The sequence below is a fragment of the Engraulis encrasicolus genome, chromosome 20 (genome assembly GCF_034702125.1).
Source record: "Engraulis encrasicolus isolate BLACKSEA-1 chromosome 20, IST_EnEncr_1.0, whole genome shotgun sequence".
Taxonomy (NCBI): domain Eukaryota; kingdom Metazoa; phylum Chordata; class Actinopteri; order Clupeiformes; family Engraulidae; genus Engraulis; species Engraulis encrasicolus.
Genome location: NC_085876.1, coordinates 26900384 through 26922995, shown reverse-complemented (window position 1 = coordinate 26922995; position 22612 = coordinate 26900384). Strand labels below are relative to the sequence as shown.

Genomic DNA, 22612 nt, shown 5'->3' with positions numbered 1-22612 from the left:
CTAAGATTCCTTCACAAAATATGTCATATTTCATGTGAAGCTGCATGACTTTAAAATGATATCGGGGGCCAAGATAAAACAGTCTCAAGGGCCACAAATGGCCCTCGAGACTTAGGTTCCCCACCCCTGACATACAGGAGGCCCTCTTTAGCGAGGGGTGACTAAGAAACTGTCGGGAGAAGAGGTTCCCTTCCATCACACCTCATCAAATAACATAAAAATTGTCTTTGCAAGTGCCTTAGTAGTATAGTTGTCTGGGGACATGGGGAATTAGAAAGTTAGGAAGGACATTAAAATAAAAACATCTGATTTTATACAGTAATACAACTGTATAATCAGTAAGTCCTCTTGGAAGGAGATAAAACTACAGGAAGCGGGAAGTCTTCATTAGGGTACCAAGTGTCGGAGTGAGTAAGTGAGTGCATTGCAATATGCGACCTTGTCTCCTCCACTTGCCTCCTCCACTTGCCTCCTCCACTTGCTTCTCGTCATGATGACATCACTGACAACAGCATTATATTTCAATATCTTGCAAAAGCTCAATTGTAGAGTCTTTTTCTCATTTGCAATTGGGATGGTGAATGAAAAACAGTCCCTCAAAAGTTGCTGTGGCTAGGCTGACAGCTGGGAAATTTTATAGTTTTCTCCACGGAGGAGGGGCCAGGAGGAGGGGCCAGGAGGCGGGACGAGGAGAGTGGAGGAGGCAAGGTGGCATATTAAAACGCACTCCCTCTCTTTGCCCCTCCTCAGCTGAACTCACCTGATCAAACAGCAGGAAGCAGCTGTAGGAGCTGTGGCCGGAGCGAGGGCTGTGATTGGAGGAGCCAGACCTGGGGCTGCCCTGGGGATACTGGGGGGGCAGGGCCACGCGACGATGCACCGCCCCGTTACGCCGAACCTCCAGGATGCTGTCCCTCGCGCCTGCACGGAGGGAGACATGGTATGGATTAATTAACAGTTTGCAAAACAACACATTTAACCCAAAACTTAAACTAGTGACGCTACGGTATAAAGAGGACAGGATGAGTATGCATTAACACATTTAAAAAACATAGATGTAACCAAACACCTCACATAGAGAAGCAACCGTACAACGAGGACATGATACAGTAGTTTACAATAACTCTTTATGAAAGTACACATTTAACCGAACCCCTCAAATAGTAAAAGTAAAGGTCAGTTGATGGTCACTGTTAACTGTACTCAAATGGTTTGTTCAAGACGAGATCTGATAAGCATAGTACAAAATAGGGACATTGAATATTAATTAGACACAAAATCAAATTTTGAAGAGCATGGGTTTTCTTATTTTGAGATTAAAATAGATCAAGATTTAAATTATTCAAATGATTATGGATTGATATAGTTTGTGTGTGTGTGTGTGTGTGTGTGTGTGTGTGTGTGTGTGTGTGTGTGTGTGTGTGTGTGTGTGTGTGTGTGTGTGTGTGTGTGTGTTTGCGTTGACTTGACACTTGTCACTTATAGCCCCATAGTCAGCCTATGTTTGTGCATGTGCATGTGTGTGTGCGCGTGTGTGTGTGCATGTCCGTTTGTGTATTGACACTTACAGCATGTGTGTGTTTGCGTTGACTTGACACTTGCCACTTAAAGCCCCATAGTCAGCCTGTGTTGGTGCATGTATGTGTGTGTGTGTGTGTGTGTGTGTGTGTGTGTGTGTGTGTGTGTGTGTGTGTGTGTGTGTGTGTGTGTGTGTGTGTGTGTGTGTGTGTGTGTGTGTTGTGAGCTCTGAGCACCACAAAGAGGTCAAAAAAGGCCAGTTTCCGGAAGAGCTTCTTTTATTAACTCAAAACATCCAGTAAACTTAGAACAGTCTTCAAATTAAACTTCTTCTTCTTCTTTTGTTAAACTAAATCTTCTTTTCCTTTGTCTTCTGTCATGAAAGGTGGACGGGCCCACTGGCTCTTCACATTCCACCCCTCTTTAGGATTTCTCCTGGTCAAACAGAACAACATAAAACATTCAGTCTTTCTTGAGCTGTAGTGCAGAGTTCCTACCCTGCTGACTCTCTCCCTACACTGGCATTTTCACTCTCCTCTTAACTCACTGTTGCTCATCAACTTTCAGGTGAGCTTGCTGATTGGCAGAGCTCATTAGTGGGAGCCAATTAAGGTCGTAGGGTAGTAAGTGCCTTCAATTACCTCTCCACGAGGTGCACAGTGCCGAGAAGCTCTAGTGGGAACCAGTGTTAATTTCGTCAGCTTTTTTTGATTTAGTCTTAGTCTTAGTCACAATGACGAAAATGATTTTTAGTCTTAGTCATATTTTAGTCATTGCCTTCCCAATTTAGTCTTAGTCTTAGTCAAAATGACGAAAATCAATTTTAGTCATAGTCAAATTTTAGTCATTTTAGTCATTTTAGTCAATATTTCAAATTTTAGTCATTTTAGTCATTTTAGTCAACATTTCAAATTTTAGTCATTTTACTCAATATTGTGGTGTAAAATAAATAACCTACAATGGCTATCGTTATTTCACAAATCATTACTAATACCGGTATAGCCTATTGCAGCAAATATTCACCTTGTTACTTGGTAATTTTCCACCAAAACCAAAATCAGTCATTTCAACATCATAGAGCAAAAGAGCATCACACACACACACACACACACACACACACGCACACACACACACACACACACACACACACACACACACACACACACACACACACACACACACTTACTTCCAGGTGCAGGCTTCTCTCTCTCTCTCTCTCTCGTGCATTAGAAGCTGCTGCTGCATACTATTTGATTTTGAGTTTGATCACGGAGGAAGCTACTCTTCTTCACCTGACCGCACCGCGTGACTTAAAGCCTGCAGATTGCCGGCAGTGGGAAGACCAGACATCCCAAGTCTGCATGAACTCCAAGAAGTCTCCCTGATAGTGGCTTCCCGATGACCGCGAGTCAGATAAATTATTGCTGATGTTAGACTATGCAAGTTAGCGGTTTTTGTTTTCAATTGGCAATGCGAGCAGAGAACGATAATGACTCGTGCGACATGCGTGGAATAGGCTTAAATAGATTGTGCGAGCACACTTCGTATGCCATGCAAAAGTCCCAGGAAAAATAGTTAGGCAGGGGTATGCAGACTGGACGATAGAAAGGACATGCACATACAAATATTTAAACACTAATGCTGTTTTGTTTGTCGGGGGTGTCGAGGCTCGATAAGCATGACTCTGAAAAGAGTTTTTGGAACTTAGGAAGACGCAGACGCATGGAAATGCTGTCGACTTCCTCGGGTCTTTTAGCGGTGCTCTCGACGAGAACAAGTTTCAAATCTCAACAGTTTTAAACTCCTCAGCGATCGCCCATCCATAGATTCTTTTAAAAACTAGGCTGCAGTCGTGCCTCTGTTTAGACAGGCCAACTTTCCCCCTGCTGGCGCGCGCTCCCGCGGTGACTGATTTAAATCAATTCACAAATCCGACCTTCATGATTTGCTTGTGAACTGCCTATGGTTAAACAACAAATATAGCAAACATTACAAAAGAAGAACAGACAACGAACGCCGGGCTGAGACAGCCTAAGTGAAAAGGAGAATAGTGGTGGAAGCTCGAGGAGGTTTAGAATGACAGTATCAGAGGAGGATTGGCGCGACTGTCATTACTGCAGAATCACGTCTTCGTCATGGACAAGAGGGTTGTTCAACATGTTTCAAAATTAACACTTCCCTCAACGTCGGCTATTTTTTCTCTTTCTCTGGGAATGCTTTAGGACCTAAACTCAACTTAAATGGACTCACTGAACTACTAGGCTACAGAACAACTGACTGAGCCATGCCATGCACTGGCTGCCTGCAGGGACAAGCGAGGCAACACAGCGTGAGCGCGCAATCACCTATGAAGTTCAAGACACTTAGGCCTATATTACAATTACAAATTACAAATTAATTATAAATAATTATATTTTTTAATGTCCATTCGTCCATGGCTTGTAAATTTCGTCTCGTCTTAGTCTCCTTGACGAACATATTTTTTTATTTTCGTCATATTTTTATTTGCTGGAGGCAATTTTTAGTGCGTCATCGTCTCGTCATCGTCAAGGGAAAAAGGGGCGTTGACGAAATATTTTCGTCATCGTCGTGGTTGACGAAATTAACACTGGTGGGAACCCTAGCCCAGCTTGGGGTACCACATACCCTCCCCATTAACTTCAGGCTCCCCCTGGGGGCAGTAGCCAGGAGGCACTCCTCCCGCCGGGACAGTGCATCGCAGTTACCTTGAAGTTTGCCAGCCCTGTGTTCCACTTTGAACTTATAGGTCTGGAGCTCCAAGAACCATCTGGTTATTCTAGAGTTACGATCTTTGTTCAAGGACATCCACTTCAGGGGGGCGTGGTCCGTGACTAGAGTGAATTCTCGCCCTACCAGATGATATCTGAGTTTGTCTATAGCCCATTTTATCGCCAGACATTCTTTTTCAACAGTTGCATAGTTCCTTTCGTGCTTTAGCAGTTTGCGGCTTATGTACATTATCGGCTGCTCAATACCCTCTTTCACTTGGGAGAGGACGGCGCCCAACCCTACCATCGAGGCATCAGTCTGTAACACAAGGGGCAAGGAGTAATCGACTGTTGCCAGAACTGGCTCATGGCAGGGGGCGTCCTTCAGCTTTTGAAAAGCTTCCTCCGCTTCTTCATTCCAATGAAACTGCATCTTTCGGTTGTTTTTGGTCAGCTCAAAGAGCGGTGCAGCCAGCGAGGCACCTCAGGAATGAACTGGCGGTAGTAGCCAACCAGGCCCAAGAAGGTGCGTAACTGGCGCTTTGTGTTAGGTCGAGGCCAAGACGCAATGGCTTCCACCTTAGGGGTCTGTGGCCGCACCCACCCTCTTCCAACTGTGAAACCCAGGTAATTTGCATCTTCTTTTCCAAGGCGACACTTGGCGGCTTTGGCTGTCAGACCAGCCTCTTGTAGAGCTCTTAAGACAGCCTCCAGTTGTTGCAGGTGTGACTGCCAGTCAGGGCTATGGATCAAAATATCGTCCAAATATGCTGCCGCATATTCCCGGTGTGGTCGCAACACTTTATCCATCAGTCGTTGGAAGGTTGCAGGGGCCCCATGGACCCCAAATGGTAGGACTCTATACTGGAACAGTCCTTCAGGAGTAGAAAAGGCAGTTTTCTCCTTAGCACGGCTTGTTAGAGGTACCTGCCAATAGCCTTGAGTGAGATCCAGTGTGCTGATAAATCTAGCAGGGCCCAACCTTTCAATCAGTTCGTCTGACCTGGGCATCGGATAAGCGTCTAAGGCTGAGACTTCGTTGAGTTTTAGGAAGTAATTGCAAAACCTCCACGTACCATCCGGTTTTGGCACTAAGATTATTGGGCTGCTCCACGGGCTATGCGACTCCTCGATTACTCCCATTTCCAGCATCATCTTCACTTCTTCACGGACGGCCTGTCGCCTAGTCTCTGGGATGCGGTACGGCTTAAGTCTGACTCTTTTCCCAGGTTCAGTGTTGATGTCATGTGCCACTAATGACGTTCGCCCGGGTTTGTCAGAAAACACATCCCGGTTCCGTGCCAGCAATTCTTTTAGGTCTTGGACCTGGTGTGGTGACAATTGCTCACCCATGGGGACCTGAGGGATTTCAGGTGGGGGTAGATGCACTGCTAGAGCCTGTACCTCCTGTTGTCTTGGTGCGTACCATCTTTTCAACAGGTTCACGTGGTATATCTGGCTGCTGTGTCTTCTTCCCACTTGCCGTACCCTATAATTGACAGGGCCTGTCCTCTCTACGACCTCATAAGGTCCGTGCCATTTTGCAAGGAATTTGCATTCGTGCGTGGGGATGAGCACCAACACCTTGTCTCCTGGGCTGAACTCTCTCACTTGCGCACCTCGGTTATACAGCCTTGCCTGTTCTTCCTGGGCTTTGTGCATATGGTCTCTTACCATCGGCCACAGTTGGCTCATCCTTTGATGCATTTTCTCCACATGTTCTACTATGGTGGTGTGGCGGGTTGGTTGTTCTTCCCAAGCCTCTTTTGCCAAGTCGAGCAGTCCACGTGGTCTCCTACCATACAACAACTCGAATGGTGAAAAGCCTGTAGAGGCCTGGGGGACTTCTCGGATGGCGAATAGGAGGTATGGGAGGAGTTGATCCCAATCTTTTCCGTCTGTCTCTATCATTTTCCGTAACATTTGTTTCAAAGTCTTGTTAAACCTTTCCACTAGGCCATCTGTTTGTGGATGGTAGACTGAGGTGCGGATCTGTTTCACCTTTAGTAGCTGACAGAAGGCTTTCATTACATTGGACATGAAACAGGAGCCTTGATCTGTTAAGATCTCCTCTGGTATGCCGACCCTGCTGCACAGGAGGAAGAGTTCCTTGGCGACGGCCTTGCCTGTGGCTGTTCTCAAGGGAATGGCTTCCGGGTACCGCGTGGCATAATCTAGCAGTACCAGGATGTAGCGGTGTCCTCTACTTGACTTAGGTAGAGGTCCGACTATGTCTAGCCCGATTCTCTTGAAGGGGACATCAATTATTGGTAAGGGGATTAAGGGGTTGCGGTAAGTCACTTTGGGGCTATGGAGCTGACACTCGGCACATTGACGACAGTAGTCTTCCACTTCTCTCTTCACTCCTGGCCAATAGAAGCGGGAGGTCACCCTCTCGTATGTTTTTTCCATGCCTAGGTGGGCCCCAAGTGCATGGGAGTGGGCCAGGTAAAGCACTTTAGAGACATGTGATCTTGGCACCAAAAGCTGACTAATCATTTCTTCCCCTTCCTTAACATTTCGGTAAAGCAACCCCTTTTTGACTGAGAAATATGGGAAGTTGAGGCGACTCACCTCCCCGTGCTCTTCACTGCTGAATACTGCCGACCTCCACGCCTGGGCGAGATTCGGGTCTTCATGTTGTCTCTGGCTAAACTCGGTGGCCCCTCCAGGCGGTGTGCTTTCAATTTGCATGAACTCGGAGAAGTGTTCCTCAATGGATCCCCCTTGGCCCTGTGAAGCATCTCTCAGCTCCTCTTGGCGGCGTGCGGCTGTCTGTCTTCTCATGACAGGTGCTTGGCGTGGACCAGTCTCTTCAGCATCGGGACTGGACAGGGAATCCTGTGGTGAGGGTGCAGCCCATGCATGGGCGGTCCGAGGTTTCACAACTTTCGAAGGCCTTCTTGGTTTGGCAACCCAGGATTGCGGAGGGGTGCTCCAGTATCTGTTGAAGAGGGCACAGTCTCTGCCTATCAACACTGGTACAGGTAGGCCTGGTACTATGCCGACCCGTGTGGATACTGTTCCCCGTGGTGATTGAATCTTCACCTGGCTTGTGGGGTAGCTCTTGGTATCACCATGTATGCATGCCACCACTACTGGTTCGCCATTGGGCTCCTCCACCAGTTCAGGTCGGACTAGGGTGATAACACTGCCGGAGTCTAGGAGGGCCTCAGCATCTTGTCCCATGACTTTAACTGGGAAGCGAGGAGCCGACTCGTTTGCTTCAGCCCATCCTGTTGTGAGGTATCCACACGGGAAGGTTGACGAGGTGTTGTCGGCGGTCGGCATCGACACATCTCTCTCAGGGCAATCCTTCGCAAAGTGCCCTTCTCTGCCACAGATGAAACAGCGCCGATCTTGGGCTGGGGGATTTGTCCTTTGTGGCAGTCGTGTCCACCTGGTACCTGAAGACTCTTGGATGCCCCCGCGTGGCCCACTACCGCCTGGTCTAGGAAGCCTTGTCTTCTCTGGCCTTGCAGGGCTGGTTCTGTCCTCCATCTTTCCAGGTTTCACCAGCTCTTGTGTCACCTGGTGGTTTTCCAGCAACGCTATTACGCGTTCAACATCTGTGGCTCCTTGCTGGGCCACATACTTCCGTGCTTCGCTCGGTAGTGCCCTGACACACCTGTCCAACACCACCCTATCCACAGCCGACGGCCCATCATCTCCCTCGGTGAGCCATGTATTGACCAGTCGTTGGAGAGCCTTCACCTGAGGCCGGGCTGGTGCATTTAGGTTGTAGGACCATTGGTGTACTCTCTGTGCTTTTGCGGGTAGGCTGTAGCCGTACTGAGCCAAAATAGTCTTTTTCAGCTTGGTATAATCAGCTGCATCAGCAGTGGGCAGATCCCTACAGGCTTGTTGGGCTTCCCCCGTAAGGAAGGGCATTAAGTTGTTGGCCCACTGGTCTCGTGGCCAATTTTCTCGGGTAGCAATCCGTTCAAAGAGCTCCAGGTAGGCTTCAATGTCATCGTCGGCTGTTTGTTTTGTCAACACTTTTCCCGGTGTCTTCATGTTTGACCTTTTGCAGAGCTCAGTCACTGCATTCTGAAGTGTGTGTTGGCCCTTCAGCACGGTGGCCAAAATATCTTTCATTGAGGGCTCCATGATTAGTGTTTCAGATGAGCTGGGTCGCTATGCCCGCGTCCTCCACCAATTTGTGAGCTCTGAGCACCACAAAGAGGTCAAAAAAGGCTAGTTTCCGGAAGAGCTTCTTTTATTAACTCAAAACATCCAGTAAACTTAGAACAGTCTTCAAATTAAACTTCTTCCTTTGAACTTCTTTTGTTAAACTAAATCTTCTTTTCCTTTGTCTTCTGTCATGAAAGGTGGACGGGCCCACTGGCTCTTCACATTCCACCCCTCTTTAGGATTTCTCCTGGTCAAACAGAACAACATAAAACATTCAGTCTCTCTTGAGCTGTAGTGCAGAGCTCCTACCCTGCTGACTCTCTTCCTCCACTGGCATTTTCACTCCCCTCTTAACTCACTGTTGCTCATCAACTTTCAGGTGAGCTTGCTGATTGGCAGAGCTCATTAGTGGGAGCCAATTAAGGTCGTAGGGTAGTAAGTGCCTTCAATTACCTCTCCACGAGGTGCACAGTGCCGAGAAGCTCTAGTGGGAACCCTAGCCCAGCTTGGGGTACCACAGTGTGTGTGTGTGTGTGTGTGTGTGTGTGTGTGTGTGTGTGTGTGTGTGTATGTGCGTGTGCGTGTATTGACACTTACAGCACCACAGCCAGCCGTTGTGCACCTGCAGGGACTGCAGTCGGTCGCAGGAGAGCCGGAAGTGTTTGCGCACCTGCAGTGTTGACACGTCCCACACGATCACCGTCCCCTCAGCACTGCACGAGTACGCCACCATCTGGCTGGGAGGGGAAAAGACGTGCACTTAGATTTCCATCCATCATTTTGTACAGCAATAATTGGGGAAAACTTGTGTTCTATAAAGTATATGTGCCCCACTATCTACAGTATTCTTAACCACTTTGTGCCTTCAAAATATGACTTGAATGTCAACTTGGCATTACTATATGCAGAGACTCAGATGGACTACAAATACACAAATACAAATACAAACACTTCACTTCTAGTTTGTTTTCCCCTGCCTGTTACTATGAGGAAGACACTCATATTTGTTCTAGGTGTCACAGCACCTGTGGTTAACAAGATTAACTCCAAGCACAAATGACAACCTACAGTTTGTACAATCAGGATCAAAACAACTGATTTACTGGTGACTGATGTCTGAGAATGTGCTGTTCTTCAAATCATGATTGAACCATAGTAAAACTAGAATGCACTCTGAGAGTGCAGACCTTCGCCAAGGAAGCTGCTTGTTAGAAAATTTGAATGTTACACCCGATTTTTGTTTTCAAGTTTTTCTGCCTTTTTTTGTGGAGGTAGAAACTGGAATGTCAAAATTCACCCTGTTCTACAGTTCAACTTTCATTTTTTTTTTCAAGTTTCATCCAAATCCGTTCACACGTTTTTCATTTGTCCTTCATTTGACCGACAGATAGACAGACAGACAGACAGACAGACAGACAGACAAACAAACAAACAAACAAACAAACAGACAGACAAACCAACGTGACCAAAAACATTTCCTCCTTGGCGGAGGTAACAAACTCGAATAAGGTGAATGTGTTTGAATGCTATTTATATGTTCAGTACAATACAGTACAAGTACAGTAGTGCATAGTAAGGTAAGGTATGGAATGTTATACAGCGTGTTGGCAATGCCTTGTTGTGGAATAGTTAGTTCAGGCTGTTGAATGCATGGCTAGGCTAGAGGGCTTCAGAAGGCCTGGGGGGTGTTTATCTATGTCTGAAAAGGCTCTGGCGGCCCGAGAGGAGAGGGCGTGTGTTTGTTCACCGCTAGGCGAGCATGGAAACACTAACGCGCAGAGGGAAGGAAATAGGCCGTTGCTGCCGTGTGAAAGCAGCAGGTTAATCTCAAGCCTGTCCACAATACACCCGACTTCTGCTGTCAAAGTCTTATAGCAGATATCGAACCGCACCGACACATTTGGGCACAGAGGACGTCATTTGTCTGAAGCCAGCAGTACACGCTATATTGTAAACTTCAGATGGCTTACAGTAACATGAATGGAAATCTCAAGCGGTCCATGACATTGACACTGCATACACAATGATAAAAAGTCTTGCTAAGACAGTACTAAAAAGACTAATTATACAAAGTATTAAAAAGACTGCATACAAAAAGACTATGCTAAGCCAGTATTTTCAGTATTTAATGTGGTGCTGGTAGTATTTAAATAATATTTTTAAGTAAAGAAAGCTTAATGAATGTGAATGATAGCAATGGCAATATCTAAAATGATCCAGTGTTTGGCCAATGGAACTGTGGTCAAGCCAGGCTGTTGTCAAGCCAAGCATACACCTGCAATTCGGCTGCCAAAAATGGCAGAGATGATGGTCATCCGTTGTCTGAAGCCAGCACTTACTGTGTTGCTAACATGATCATGAATCGAGAATGATACCGGAATGGTGACAAAACCTCACCATTGCCAGTAACATGTACATGTGTGTGTATGTGATGATTCAAACATGGACTGAGCTGACGTTTGCCGTAGCCTACCAGTGTGCAATGATTCATTGTGACAGAAAATTTCAGTGACACTTTAAAATAGGGTTCACATGTTAACACATGCCTGATCACAGTCTCTATACGTGATTTATAAGACATGTGTTAAGGGCCTAAAAGCATCTTATTACGAAATGTGAATAATAAAGGAATAATAAGAAATGTGAATAATAAATTTGTGAATTCATGCCTAACAAATGATCGGGTTTGCTTAACACATGCCTTGTAAGTCACTTGTACAGACAGTTGGGCAGTGCCTAACACATGAACCTTAAAATAAAGTGTTACCAAAATTTCTCACAGCAAAAAACAGAAGTCAAGAGCTAAGGTCACAACCCTCAGGCTGAAAATATACAGTGGGAGGTGAAGCATTTGCATCAGTAGTACACTTAAGGAAACGTGTTATTATCAATGCTATGTAAGACATGCAAAATCAATACAATGTGTGTGTGTGTGTGTGTGTGTGTGTGTGTGTGTGTGTGTGTGTGTGTGTGTGTGTGTGTGTGTGTGTGTGTGTGTGTGTGTGTGTGTGTGTGTGTGTTTGTATTTGTATTTGCCAATACTGACATCACCTGTACTTGCCAATGTGTAAGACATGCAAAATCAATACAATGTGTGTGTGTGTGTGTGTGTGTGTGTGTGTGTGTGTGTGTGTGTGTGTGTGTGTGTGTGTGTGTGTGTGTTTATGTGTGTGTGTGTGTGTGTGTGTGCGTGCGTGCGAGGGTGTGTGTGTGTTTGTATTTGCCAATACTGACATCACCTGTACTTGCCAATGTGTTCCTCCAGGGCCAGGTGTGTCTGTGTGTGTGTGTGTGTGTGTGTGTGTGTGTGTGTGTGTGTGTGTGTGTGTGTGTGTGTGTGTGTGTGTGTGTGTGTGTGTGTGTGTGTGTGTGTGTGTGTGTGTGTGTGTGTTGTCACTACCTGTATTTGTCAGTGCGTTCCTCTAGGGCCAGGCCGGTGACCTCGCTGCGGTGCTCCGTCAGCTGTTTGTTGCAGGACATGCTGCGAGGGTTGATGATGTAGATGACCGAGTCCTGAGAACCGATCCACAACTGCTGCTGATTCACTCCCAACAGACACGTCTGGAGAGGAGAGAGGAGAGAGGCAGAGAAGTAGCCTGATTATCATCGACGTTCAAATCTCTTCCGAGACTTGGTCTGACCAAGAGCATAACAATTAACATTTCCCAAACGGCATGGTTGACCCGCCTCCCTTTGTTTGCTTATTGTTGTTTGCTCACTGACAAAGTGGGAGGAGTTCCCGTATTTTGGGGAACTCAGAAAGTACTTGCATTGCTCTTGACCTGACTGGTTGCAACGCTGAAAGTGTTGCGTCACTAGGAGGGCACAGCCTGGCTAGAGGAGAAGAATGAGGAGGGAGAAGAGGAGGAGGAGGGTGAGGAGGAGTGGAGGAAAATGGGGGAGAAAGAGGAGGAGGAGGAGGAGGAGGAAAAGGTTGAGGAAGACATAGGGGAAGGAGGGGGAAAAGAGAGGAAGAGCAGGAGGAGGAGAAGGAGAAGGAGGGGAGAGGAAGAGGAGAAGGAAAAGGTGGAGGAAGACAGGTGAGAAGGAAAAAGTGGAGGATGAAGAGGAAGAAGAGGAGGAGGAGGACGGGAGTGGAGGAAAAGGGGGAGGAAGAAAAGGAGGAGGAAAAGCTAGAGGTAGACGTAAGGGGAGGAGGTGGGAATCAGGAGAAAGAGGAGGAGGAGGAGGAGGAAGCGAAGGAGGAGCAGTAGGAAGAAGAAGGCCGTTGGTCATTTATGTTAGTGTATTTTTTTGAAAAGTGCAGAGAGTTGTAGTGTCTGCGACTGACCAATAGATGGCAGCAGTGACCTCACTACACAAGGTCTGGCCAGATTGGGGAACACAGGGAAAAACAACATGCATGCCAAGACACAGCATTACATTAACTTCACCCAAATTGCATTCAGGGGACAAGATGGATAGCATGCCTTTCTTTGAAACTGTGCTGTGCTATTTGTCTTTTATAAATAAGAGTAAATATATCATATCTGAGATGATCCTACATAAAGAATGGAAAATCTTTCAATTTAGGAGTACCCACTCCTTATTATTGTAGCATGCTACACGGATCCATTGACTTTCACTAGCTTAGCGACATATTCCCTCTTTTAACTTGTCTTAAAGCAAGACAATGCTTAACATGAAAAATAAGACACTTTACCACCTTTATAAACCCCAGCCAACGATTTTAACTGTATTAAGCCCCAAAATAGTGGCATACCACTTTAAGTGAGTAGTAGGACCAACTATAAGAAAATGGACTGCAACAGTTCAAGGATCCATGCACAGTTTCTAGGTGCTGGTAAACAAGTAAAAAGAAAGCAGTTTACTGCACACCTGTTTCACATTTATACAGAGCGAACCTTAAATCTTAAAATGGACTCCCTAAGTGTTGAGCGTATATATGGGTTCGCTGCGTTTATAAACACGTGTGAGGAGGGGCAAGACACTGGCAGCCAACGACATGAGCATTTTTTTTTGACCGACAGCGGTTTCCAATAATCAGAGGTTGAGTTGTGCACAGCTAGTTTCGTGCAGTCAGGTTGAAACAAAAAATTAGAACCCATGTATACTGCAACAATGGCAGCAGTCCTCCTCTCTTCTCCTCACCAGTCGTGACGAGCCCACTTGGACGGAGTTCTGCTGCATGGACCAGCTGGCCGCATCGAAGGCCACCACCTTGCCGTCGCTTAGGGCACACCACAGCTTGGGGTTCCCACCGCCCTCCGCACCCGGCACACCCAGCTGCCCTGAAAGAGGGAGAGAGGGAGGGAGGGAGAGAGAGAGAGAGAGAGAGAGAGAGAGAGAGGTTAGATGAGTCATGCACATACACAAATAACAGATACAATAGAGGCCTGGTTTGTGTGTGCGTGTGCATGTGCGTGTGTGAAGTTTGTGTTTGCTTAAGTGAGCTTGGGTCTGTGTGGAGGAGTCTGTGTGTGTGTGTGTGTGTGTGTGTGTGTGTGTGTGTGTGTGTGTGTGTGTGTGTGTGTGTGTGTGTGTGTGTGTGTGTATGTGTGTGTGTGTGTGTGTGTGTGTGTGTGTGTGTGTGTGTGTGTGTGTGTGTGTGTGTGTGTGTGTGTGTGCACGTGTGTGCATGCGTGTGCATGCGTGTGTGTGTGTGTGGCTGTTTGTATACAGCACATGTATGAGAGACTGTGTTAGTATTCAAGACAGCAGGTTTAGTCATTTAGCTCATACGGTGGCCGGAAGCCTGCCTATAGATCAGCTCCATCGCTCCTCCATGGCTTTGTTCTGGTAGGAAGCTCATTTCAAAACACCCTACTTGATATTCTACCCCTGACGACACACCAGAGAGGAGCTACTACCATGAGCAACACTACTCACTCACAAACTACACATTATGCTATTTACTACAAGCATCTTACAGACCAACAGTATTGCAGTAAGATTTTGCATTAACTTTGCATTTACTCTATATACATTCCTACTAATATTACAGTTAACTAGGGGTATAAAAAAAAATCGAAATGTATCGATACATCGCGATATAATCTGATGACTGAATTATGGGGTATTCTTAAGTATCGAAAATAAACAAATCACTGGCCCCTGCTGAATGCCCTAGCTCCATAACATAATAGAAGTGGAAAAGTAATTGGAAAAAAGTCAAATAGAATCGTATTGTATCATATCGTGGGGCATTCTTAAGTATCGAAAATAATCGAATCGCATCACATCGAATAACAAGATATCGATATTGAATCGTATTGTCATGGAGGCTCTGATTTACACCCCTACAGTTAACCACATTATACTCTACTTTACTACACTTTACTTTACTCTACTCTACTACATATACTACACTATACTATACTATACTATACTATACTAGGGCTGTAACGATATTGTATCGAACTGAGAAATCACGATACGCAGTCATGATACTGTATCATGATGCAAGAAGGTAGTATTGTGATACGCCGTTTCATAGTTCTGTTACCCTTCAGTCCAGAAAGCAACCACATGACATGGTGTGATAGTGCCTCTAAGATTCAAATAAACATCATTATTATTTTTTTTACTTTTTAAAATTATTAGCAGCCTCTTGTAACCTATTCTACCTATAAACGATCATCAAAAAGATACCTTTTTTTGTGGGGTGTATCAAACCTTAGGTTAAAAATCATGATAGGAACCGAGTCCTGATTTGAGTGCATTGTTACAGCACTATACTATACTATACTATACTATACTATACTAAACTTTACTATACTATACTATACTATACTATACTATACTATACTATACTATACTATACTATACTATACTATACTATACTACACTACACTCAAGTAATACAACACCATACTATTATAGTGTAGGTCATGCAATTTGTGTAACTGCAATAAATCTTCAAAACATTTCTTTAGCAGAGAGGCCCCAGGGGTTCGAGTGTCACACAGAGTGAGTGTGTGTGTCTGGAATCTTTAGTCACGCTTGCATGTTTTATGTGGCTTCACAAGAGTCCACAGCCACTTAGATGCGTCACATCCTGTCTTTCTGTTCTTTCACGAGAAAGGAGGGAGGGAGTGAGAGAGGGAGGGAAGGAGAGAGAGAGAGGGGAAAAGTGTTTTGGGAGCAACCTGTGTGAATGCCAAAGAGCCAAGTGGAAAATGCCTGCCTGCCTGCCCTACATTTGGGGCAATACTGTAGGATTCAAAAGGAGCTCTGTGCTTTGGCCGATGCTTACTGGGTCAAACGCTGAGGCCCCGGCACACGAGCCATGTGATTCGCTAATGGAATAAAGAGACTGGCCAATGAGAGACCACCGGCACTGACATGCACGCCACTCGCATGATAAACGCTGACGTTGGCCTGGAGTTGGCTCCTGTGTTTGCCTTGTTTGTATGCGGCTGAGCTCGCCGTGTGAGGTAACTTGGACCAGAGGCTGCCTTTTCACACTGTGACTGTTAAAGGCCCAGTGAAACGGCCTCACAACAAGGCATTCAAATACACCACCAACAGGACCTCTGTGAGAGAAGGAGTGAGTGAGTGAGGGAGTGAGGGAATGAGTGAGTGAGTCTTTTGAAGGAGAGCAAGTGCCTGAGCGAGTGCCCAGTGTTTGCACAAGTGACGTAGCGCTCGTTTGCTCTGGCCTTGTGGAAACCGCCTATATTGAGAGTTTCAATGATGTTCTTCACTGGCACACAGAACGACAAGAACCTTAGCAATGTCAAAACCTAACCCTTCTTTGCAACTGCACTTGCTGTTCTGTATATTTTCTGTGCACTTTGTATTTGATTGTTGATGTTGACTATGAATATGTCCTCTTTTGAAAGTCGCTTAATAAAGCATCTGCCAAATGTAATGTAATGTAATGTAATAATGTAATGTCTTTAGCAACAGAGGATCGTTTCAAATCATGAGGACGGGAGGATATTCATAGGTCAGGATTCAAAAACTAACAGGGTGGAGGTAAAAGTCTTTCCATAGGAAGTTACCTCACTCAGTTGAGAGCAGCAAGAAGCAAATGCCTTAGCATGAAGAGAAATGTTTAAAGATCGCCTCTCAACGTAATTTAATTAATATTGCCGTGTTCCCAATTGTTATTGAATGTGTTACGCGTTGGTCCTGTTTTAAAAAACGTTCTGGTTGCTTTGTTTCAAGACGTTTTTGCAAGCTGGCAAGGTGGCTTGTGGAGAAACGAGAGAGTGTTCCGTGTTTCTCGTGGAAATGCGTCTCTGATTGGCTCACTCCTCCTGCTCTCAAAGAAACGCGTCTCTGATTGGCTCAGTCCTCCAGCCTTGGGAGAGAATGTAATGGGAAACAGAGTCGCCACTTCTCCGGGTGGTACTGCACTATAGGGGAGCCAACGGAGGCGTGCAGGCTCCATTCAGGGCTGTGCTCTTTCGACAGCGACCCCTAGGCGAGCTGTAGGCACGGAGCAACCGGAGTGAGCAGGCTTTATGTATGAGGCTTTGTGCTGTGTGTGTACCTGAGAGTAGCAACCAGCTGATAGCTAAGCTAAGCTATGTTTCGGACCACCAGACGTTGCTTGTTTTGAAAACAAGCAGAAAAAAATTACTCGACATGTTTTTAGATAAATGGGTCGATATAAACCTTTGTGGGCAACGCCTTCTTTCGACGTGACGAAACACAGAAAGGCTTTCGTGATTCGCTCGTTTCTCTGCATTATTGATGTAAATTGGGAAACACCGGGAAACACAGCCAGGAGAGTTGACGCACCGCTATGAGAGCCTTGCAAGTGAGTTTAACTTGGGGTGACCGTCCGATCTTCGAAAGGAGTGAGTAAAACTGAGTTTTATCGGAAGTTGGCCTTTAAACCAAAAGGAGATTCTGAGGTCAGGATCCTAGAATGACAAACCGCTTCCAAGGGTGGAGGCACTTAAATTGTGCTTTTTCATTGAAATCTCACTGAGCTCCATGAAATGACACAGCTAAGTTCCTCTTCGCCGGCCTTGGGTAAAGCAAAAGTTCAGAATGACAGTCTGCTAGTTTGTTGGAAGTGAGATTGCGAATTTCAAGAGTCCACATGCAGAGTTCAAATGGCCCAAAATAGACAACAGATGATGAGAAAAAGATTATGGGGCTGCCCGGAGAGTTATTGTGTGAAAGATGATATAGTAGGAAGTTAGTGGCCAAAAAAGAAGAAAAGAGGACGCCTCAGCATTGTTTCACGATTGCGGCCGGAGGAAAAAAAATGTGGGCGCACGCACAAACTCAGAAGTATTTGATTGTGTTAAAAAGTATCACATAAAGCATGAAAAGCGCAATATCTAGCTTATTTTCTTCCTAAGAGTTTACAGCTACACCTTGCTCCAAACAAACATCCTAAGGCAGTAAGCCATCCTTAATGCGTACAAAAAAAAAACTACACAACCTCAAGCCCTCCCCTCTACGGGTGTTTTTTGCTGACTGTGCTGTGACAGACACCATCGCTGTGTCACACTGTGGTCTTTGGGGACACTCAAACAGCAAAGGCCGTGACGTACACGATACCGCAGTGGCTGTTACCGGGACAACGCCTGGAGCGCGTGTGTGACACAGCAAAGGCCCCCGATGATGACCGGGAACGTTGCCCAGTAAAACAGGTTTGACTTGGTTTAAATAGTCACGAGTGGAGGCACGGGGCTGAAGTGGCGCTTAGCTGGAATGTCCCTTACTCGTTTTCTCAAAGAGCACACAAACAATATAACACCTCAAGCTGAAAACCTCAAGAATGAAGTGGTGCCAGATTGAAGCAGATGCTGTAACAGCTTGGAGGGACTTGTCTATGGTGATGGAAAAGGTTGCACAAGTTACAGTAACACAGTAGCCGAATTTACATGGCCACTTTCCGTTTAAACTGGTTTAATATAAGCAGCTGAAACGAACTGTTTACACAGGCAGTTTTCTTGTTTAATCGGTTTATATGAATGTTCTAAACAACCTAATATAATCAGTTTCAATATGTCAACCGAGATGATTCGACTGATCACATAATTCATATTTAATCGGTATCTACGTATTTAACTGGATTGAAAGTGCCCATGTGGATGCAGCTAGTGACTGGGTACAGGATGGGGGAATAAAGTGAAAGTGAAAAGTGAAAGCCCATTGGGAAACTCCAACTTCCATTGTCATTGTGACACAGCACTTCACAGCACACAAATGTTCCCTGCACACAACTAAATTGCGTTTTATGCATCACCTGCGCAAGGGGGCAGCCCTTAATGGCGCCCCAAGGGAGCAGTGCGGCGGGACAGTCCCATGCTCAGGGTACCTCAGTCATGGAGGAGGATGGCGGAGAGCACTGGTTAATTGCTCCCTCCACCAATCTGGCGGGTCATGAGTCGAACCGGCAACCTCTGGTCTACAAGTCTGACGCCCTATAAAGGCCTTACCTGGAGTGTAGAGCAGTACGTCCACAGCTTGAGGAGAGGTTAGGTCCAGAGACGGGTTGATCTTGTGTTTCAGTGTCTCTGCTGTGGTTTTAGGGACCATCATGGGCACTGTATATATACACAATCAAGAAAGAGAAAAGGAGAAAGAAAAGAAATAGATAGATATAAAGATAGGTCACACTGACTATCCTATTAGGATTAGATTTTGAATATATATTGCATTTTTGTTACCCATGTGCCCATCAAAGCTCTTTTAGTAAGTTGGATATTTTAAAAACTAAGTCTGAACATCAGCATATCTTCATACATAGATAAAAAAAGTAGGTACAGTATGTTTAAAAAAAAACGTCAACAAAGATAAGGATGTGATGATCTATTTACAAACATAACTGTCACATAATATTTACAGCGCATGTATGATGTAATATAGCCTGGTGTCTAACAGCAGTGTTTGTGTTTGTGTGTGTGTGTGTGTGTGTGTGTGTGTGTGTGTGTGTGTGTGTGTGTGTGTGTGTGTGTGTGTGTGTGTGTGTGGTGGTCCAGTCAGTTGCTGCAGTGGCAGTGTTCTAGGTATCCAGGTGTCTAAGGGTCAGTGTTTGTATTGGGTGGGCAGGTCAGGGCCTTGCCTTCTAGCTTCATGCGGTCGAAGTAAGCCAGCTTGGAGGCGGCGTAGATGGCCTTCTGGGACTGCAGGCAGCCCACTACGGCATCCATGAGGAGAGCGTTAGTCAACGCCTGCTGCATGTACTGAGGATCCTGCAGTGCAGACACAGACAAATCAGTCAACCACTCAATCAATCAATCCATTAATAAATCAATCAATCAATCCATCCATTAATCCATCTAGCCATGAATGAATCAAAATGCATTTGTATACATATACATATACATATACATATACTGTATTACATACACTATATCCTAACTACATGGTTGACTCAAAGTGCTTTGGATTCACACATTTTACGTGTATATTCTGTGTGTGAATCATATGCAGTTTATTCATACATTCACATACTGATTCTAGAGGCTTATTTGTACGGGGCTCAGTGAGAAAGTGCCCACACAAACACACATACAAACACCAATGTCATTGAAGTTGGAGCCTTGGATACTGTTTGTTTTAACCATCTGCTACTCTATTCATGTAGTGCTTGGCTTGCCTATACATAAATTAGAGATACTGTTATCTGGATATATACTGTATGTCTGTATGTCGTTTTACACAGCAATGCTTTGCACACAATTCTGCAAACTATCTAGCTTGCTAGCTTGGACAACCTACATCCTTGTTTGACAGTACAGCCTGGCTGGATACAATTTCCTATTGATTGGATCAAAGACAAACACGAAAGCGGGAGGTGTGTCCTTCCTTAATGTGTCTGATGTTCTTGCAGTTGTGCTGAGTATTTGGACATGGTCTGCTTTATTCATGTGCTTGCCTATTCATTTTATTTATTTTATTTTACCTTTATTTAACCAGGGAAATAAAATCACATTGAGAATAAAATTCTCTTTTACAAGTGATCCCTGGCCAAGGCGGCAGCACATATTACATTTACATTTACAGACAGTACACAGACAAAACAGCATTTTGCTTGTCAGTCAATTAGACTGCTTACCACTCTATCATTATATTATACATTGCTGTGCATATTACCAGATGTCATCTGTGCCTGGTCTTTGAAAACTGCTATACAACTTGTGTATTATTATTCTACACTGCAGTTTATACACCTTTCCATTGCACACATTCTTCACACCATTTTTTCACAGTTTGGCTTGCCTAAGCTCGTTTTTGACCGCCCAGACTGGCGGGACTCAATTTCCTATTGATTAAATTGGCCATAAAACACTGTTTTTGGCACAGCGTTGATGGTGGTGCAGCCATGCGCTTTTGACAAGCGCAATGTTCAAGGGGCAGCGATGAAACATCAGACTTTGCACCTCAAGTTGTTGCCTTTGGCATGGTGACACAGTCTGGTTTCCTCTTCCTTATTATGTGCTGTCACAGATCTTTGACAAACAACTAATGATCCCAAGAAACGTTATTGTTATTGTTTGAGCCGCAAGGAAATTACTAGAGGAAGAACTTTGCAGGTACCGCCCAGTGGCATTCAAGACGCCACTTAACGACTTTCCGATGTTTTCCCATGGAACTGACACAGTCAGTTTCATTATTAGTTTCATGGCTGTCTATATTTTTTCTGAATACATTAGACATTTCGAGGTGCATTTTCAAAATCCAAGGACACCTGCAGTAAAATCATAATGTATTTCACTGATGGTCACACAGGCACAATAATGTGGTTCCCTTTCACTTTTCAAACAGGAAAAGACATTTTGGTTTGAACTTTCAATCCTGCACTCTCCCTGGGGATGGGGAAGGGTGGAATTTTGAAGTCCGGTCTGAACAATACCTTAACCTCCAACCCAATCCCTGGATTCAAGTTACCACATACTATACTGAATGGAAATAAATATAGAAGCACTATGCAGCACAAACAATAAGCCTTTCTAAGAATAAACTGTAAGCACATGCTGCACATCAGCCATTCAGTGATGCTGTTAAGATCAATCTGTGCTAGCCTGGCTATCAGGACTTTAAAGCTCTGCGCGCATTGGTCTGGCAATGCTCTCAGGAGGTGGGCTTAACCAGCACCCATGACATGCCTCCATATTACAATACTAATCACTAAAATAACAAGGATAGAATATTCAGTTGATGTGGACAAGCCAATTTCAAGATCTGTCCATTATTGAGCGCTATTGCATTGTTGTGAAGGACGATGGTCGAATCATTCAGGTTAAGTCAATACATTTTTGGCGATATTTTGTGTATTCCACGAATATAAGAACCTCCCATTTTAAATAACTATTTTTTGAACAAAAAAACTGTCAATCAGACCACTTTTCCCTCTGACTTAGCTAGCAGTGGTGCTAATGACAGAATTCATGGGTCTTACCGTAGTCTCTTACTGTAGATGGGCCCGTCGACAGGTCTATTCAGTCTTTCCTGAGATATTGCTATGTCATATTTGCAGTAACAATAACATCCAACCCAATACCAATACTCTGAAGGCCTTTTTCTCAGTTTCAATGTTGGCATAGTTACTGCACTTCGTAGGGCAGAGTACTCAAAATCTACAGGTAGTGTTGAGCCCCATGTTCAAGATGCACAAAACAGTGCAGAATGTGCCAGAACGCCGCACATTTTGGCCAATCGAAACGGGCGCTGAAGCTAAGCGTGCAAGCGAGCTGAAGCAAGTGGTGCAGTGGGTGAACACAGGGCGGACCCACCTTGTGCTCGTCGGCCATCTTTCTCCCGGCCCTCATCTCCTTGACCATGAGGTTCCAGAGGTCACACTCGGACTTGAGGTTGGCCTCAAACGTCTCCTTCCTCAGGGAACTCTTGATCTTCAGAGACGGGATCCTCAGGAGCAGGAACTGAGCTGAGGAAAGCCTCACTTCCTGAAAAGAAAAAGAAAACGTCAAGAATGAATGAGCGTAATAGCTGATGATGAGGTACTAATACTCACTTCCTGAAAAAGAAAATGGGTCAACACACAGACATGTCACATGCAAACCTTCCCCACAAGCTACCCAGTTTCCTCTGTTTAAAGTTAGGTTTAAAGGTTAGAGTTAAAAAAACACCGGAAACCCACTAAGTGATGCCTGAAGCCTTCCTAAATCTGCTTAAAGTGCTGCTTAAAAATACAACATTTCAGGTTATTGCAGTTTTGACATTTGTGAGACCCTAATGATCATTTACAAGCCACACAAGATTCCCACTTCTTTGAAATGTAAAGACACAAACTGATTGAACAAACAACTCAAAACTCAAATGTTGGTGTTTTTGCA

At 45.0% G+C, this 22612-nt stretch overlaps 1 protein-coding gene across 2 annotated transcripts in view; it reads right to left on the bottom strand.

The window, feature by feature from the left end:
* The window catches only part of dennd3a (DENN/MADD domain containing 3a), a 53485-nt gene that overhangs the window by 6000 nt on the left and 24873 nt on the right, over window positions 1-22612 (bottom strand). For both annotated transcript variants that reach the window (XM_063185690.1, XM_063185691.1), the window contains 7 exons: window positions 22052-22222; window positions 19378-19507; window positions 18752-18859; window positions 13494-13633; window positions 11782-11942; window positions 8979-9118; window positions 761-921 (listed from right to left, as the gene is read on the bottom strand). In XM_063185690.1, coding sequence (XP_063041760.1) covers window positions 761-921; window positions 8979-9118; window positions 11782-11942; window positions 13494-13633; window positions 18752-18859; window positions 19378-19507; window positions 22052-22222 — 1011 coding nt within the window. The remainder of the gene's footprint in view (window positions 1-760; window positions 922-8978; window positions 9119-11781; window positions 11943-13493; window positions 13634-18751; window positions 18860-19377; window positions 19508-22051; window positions 22223-22612) is intronic.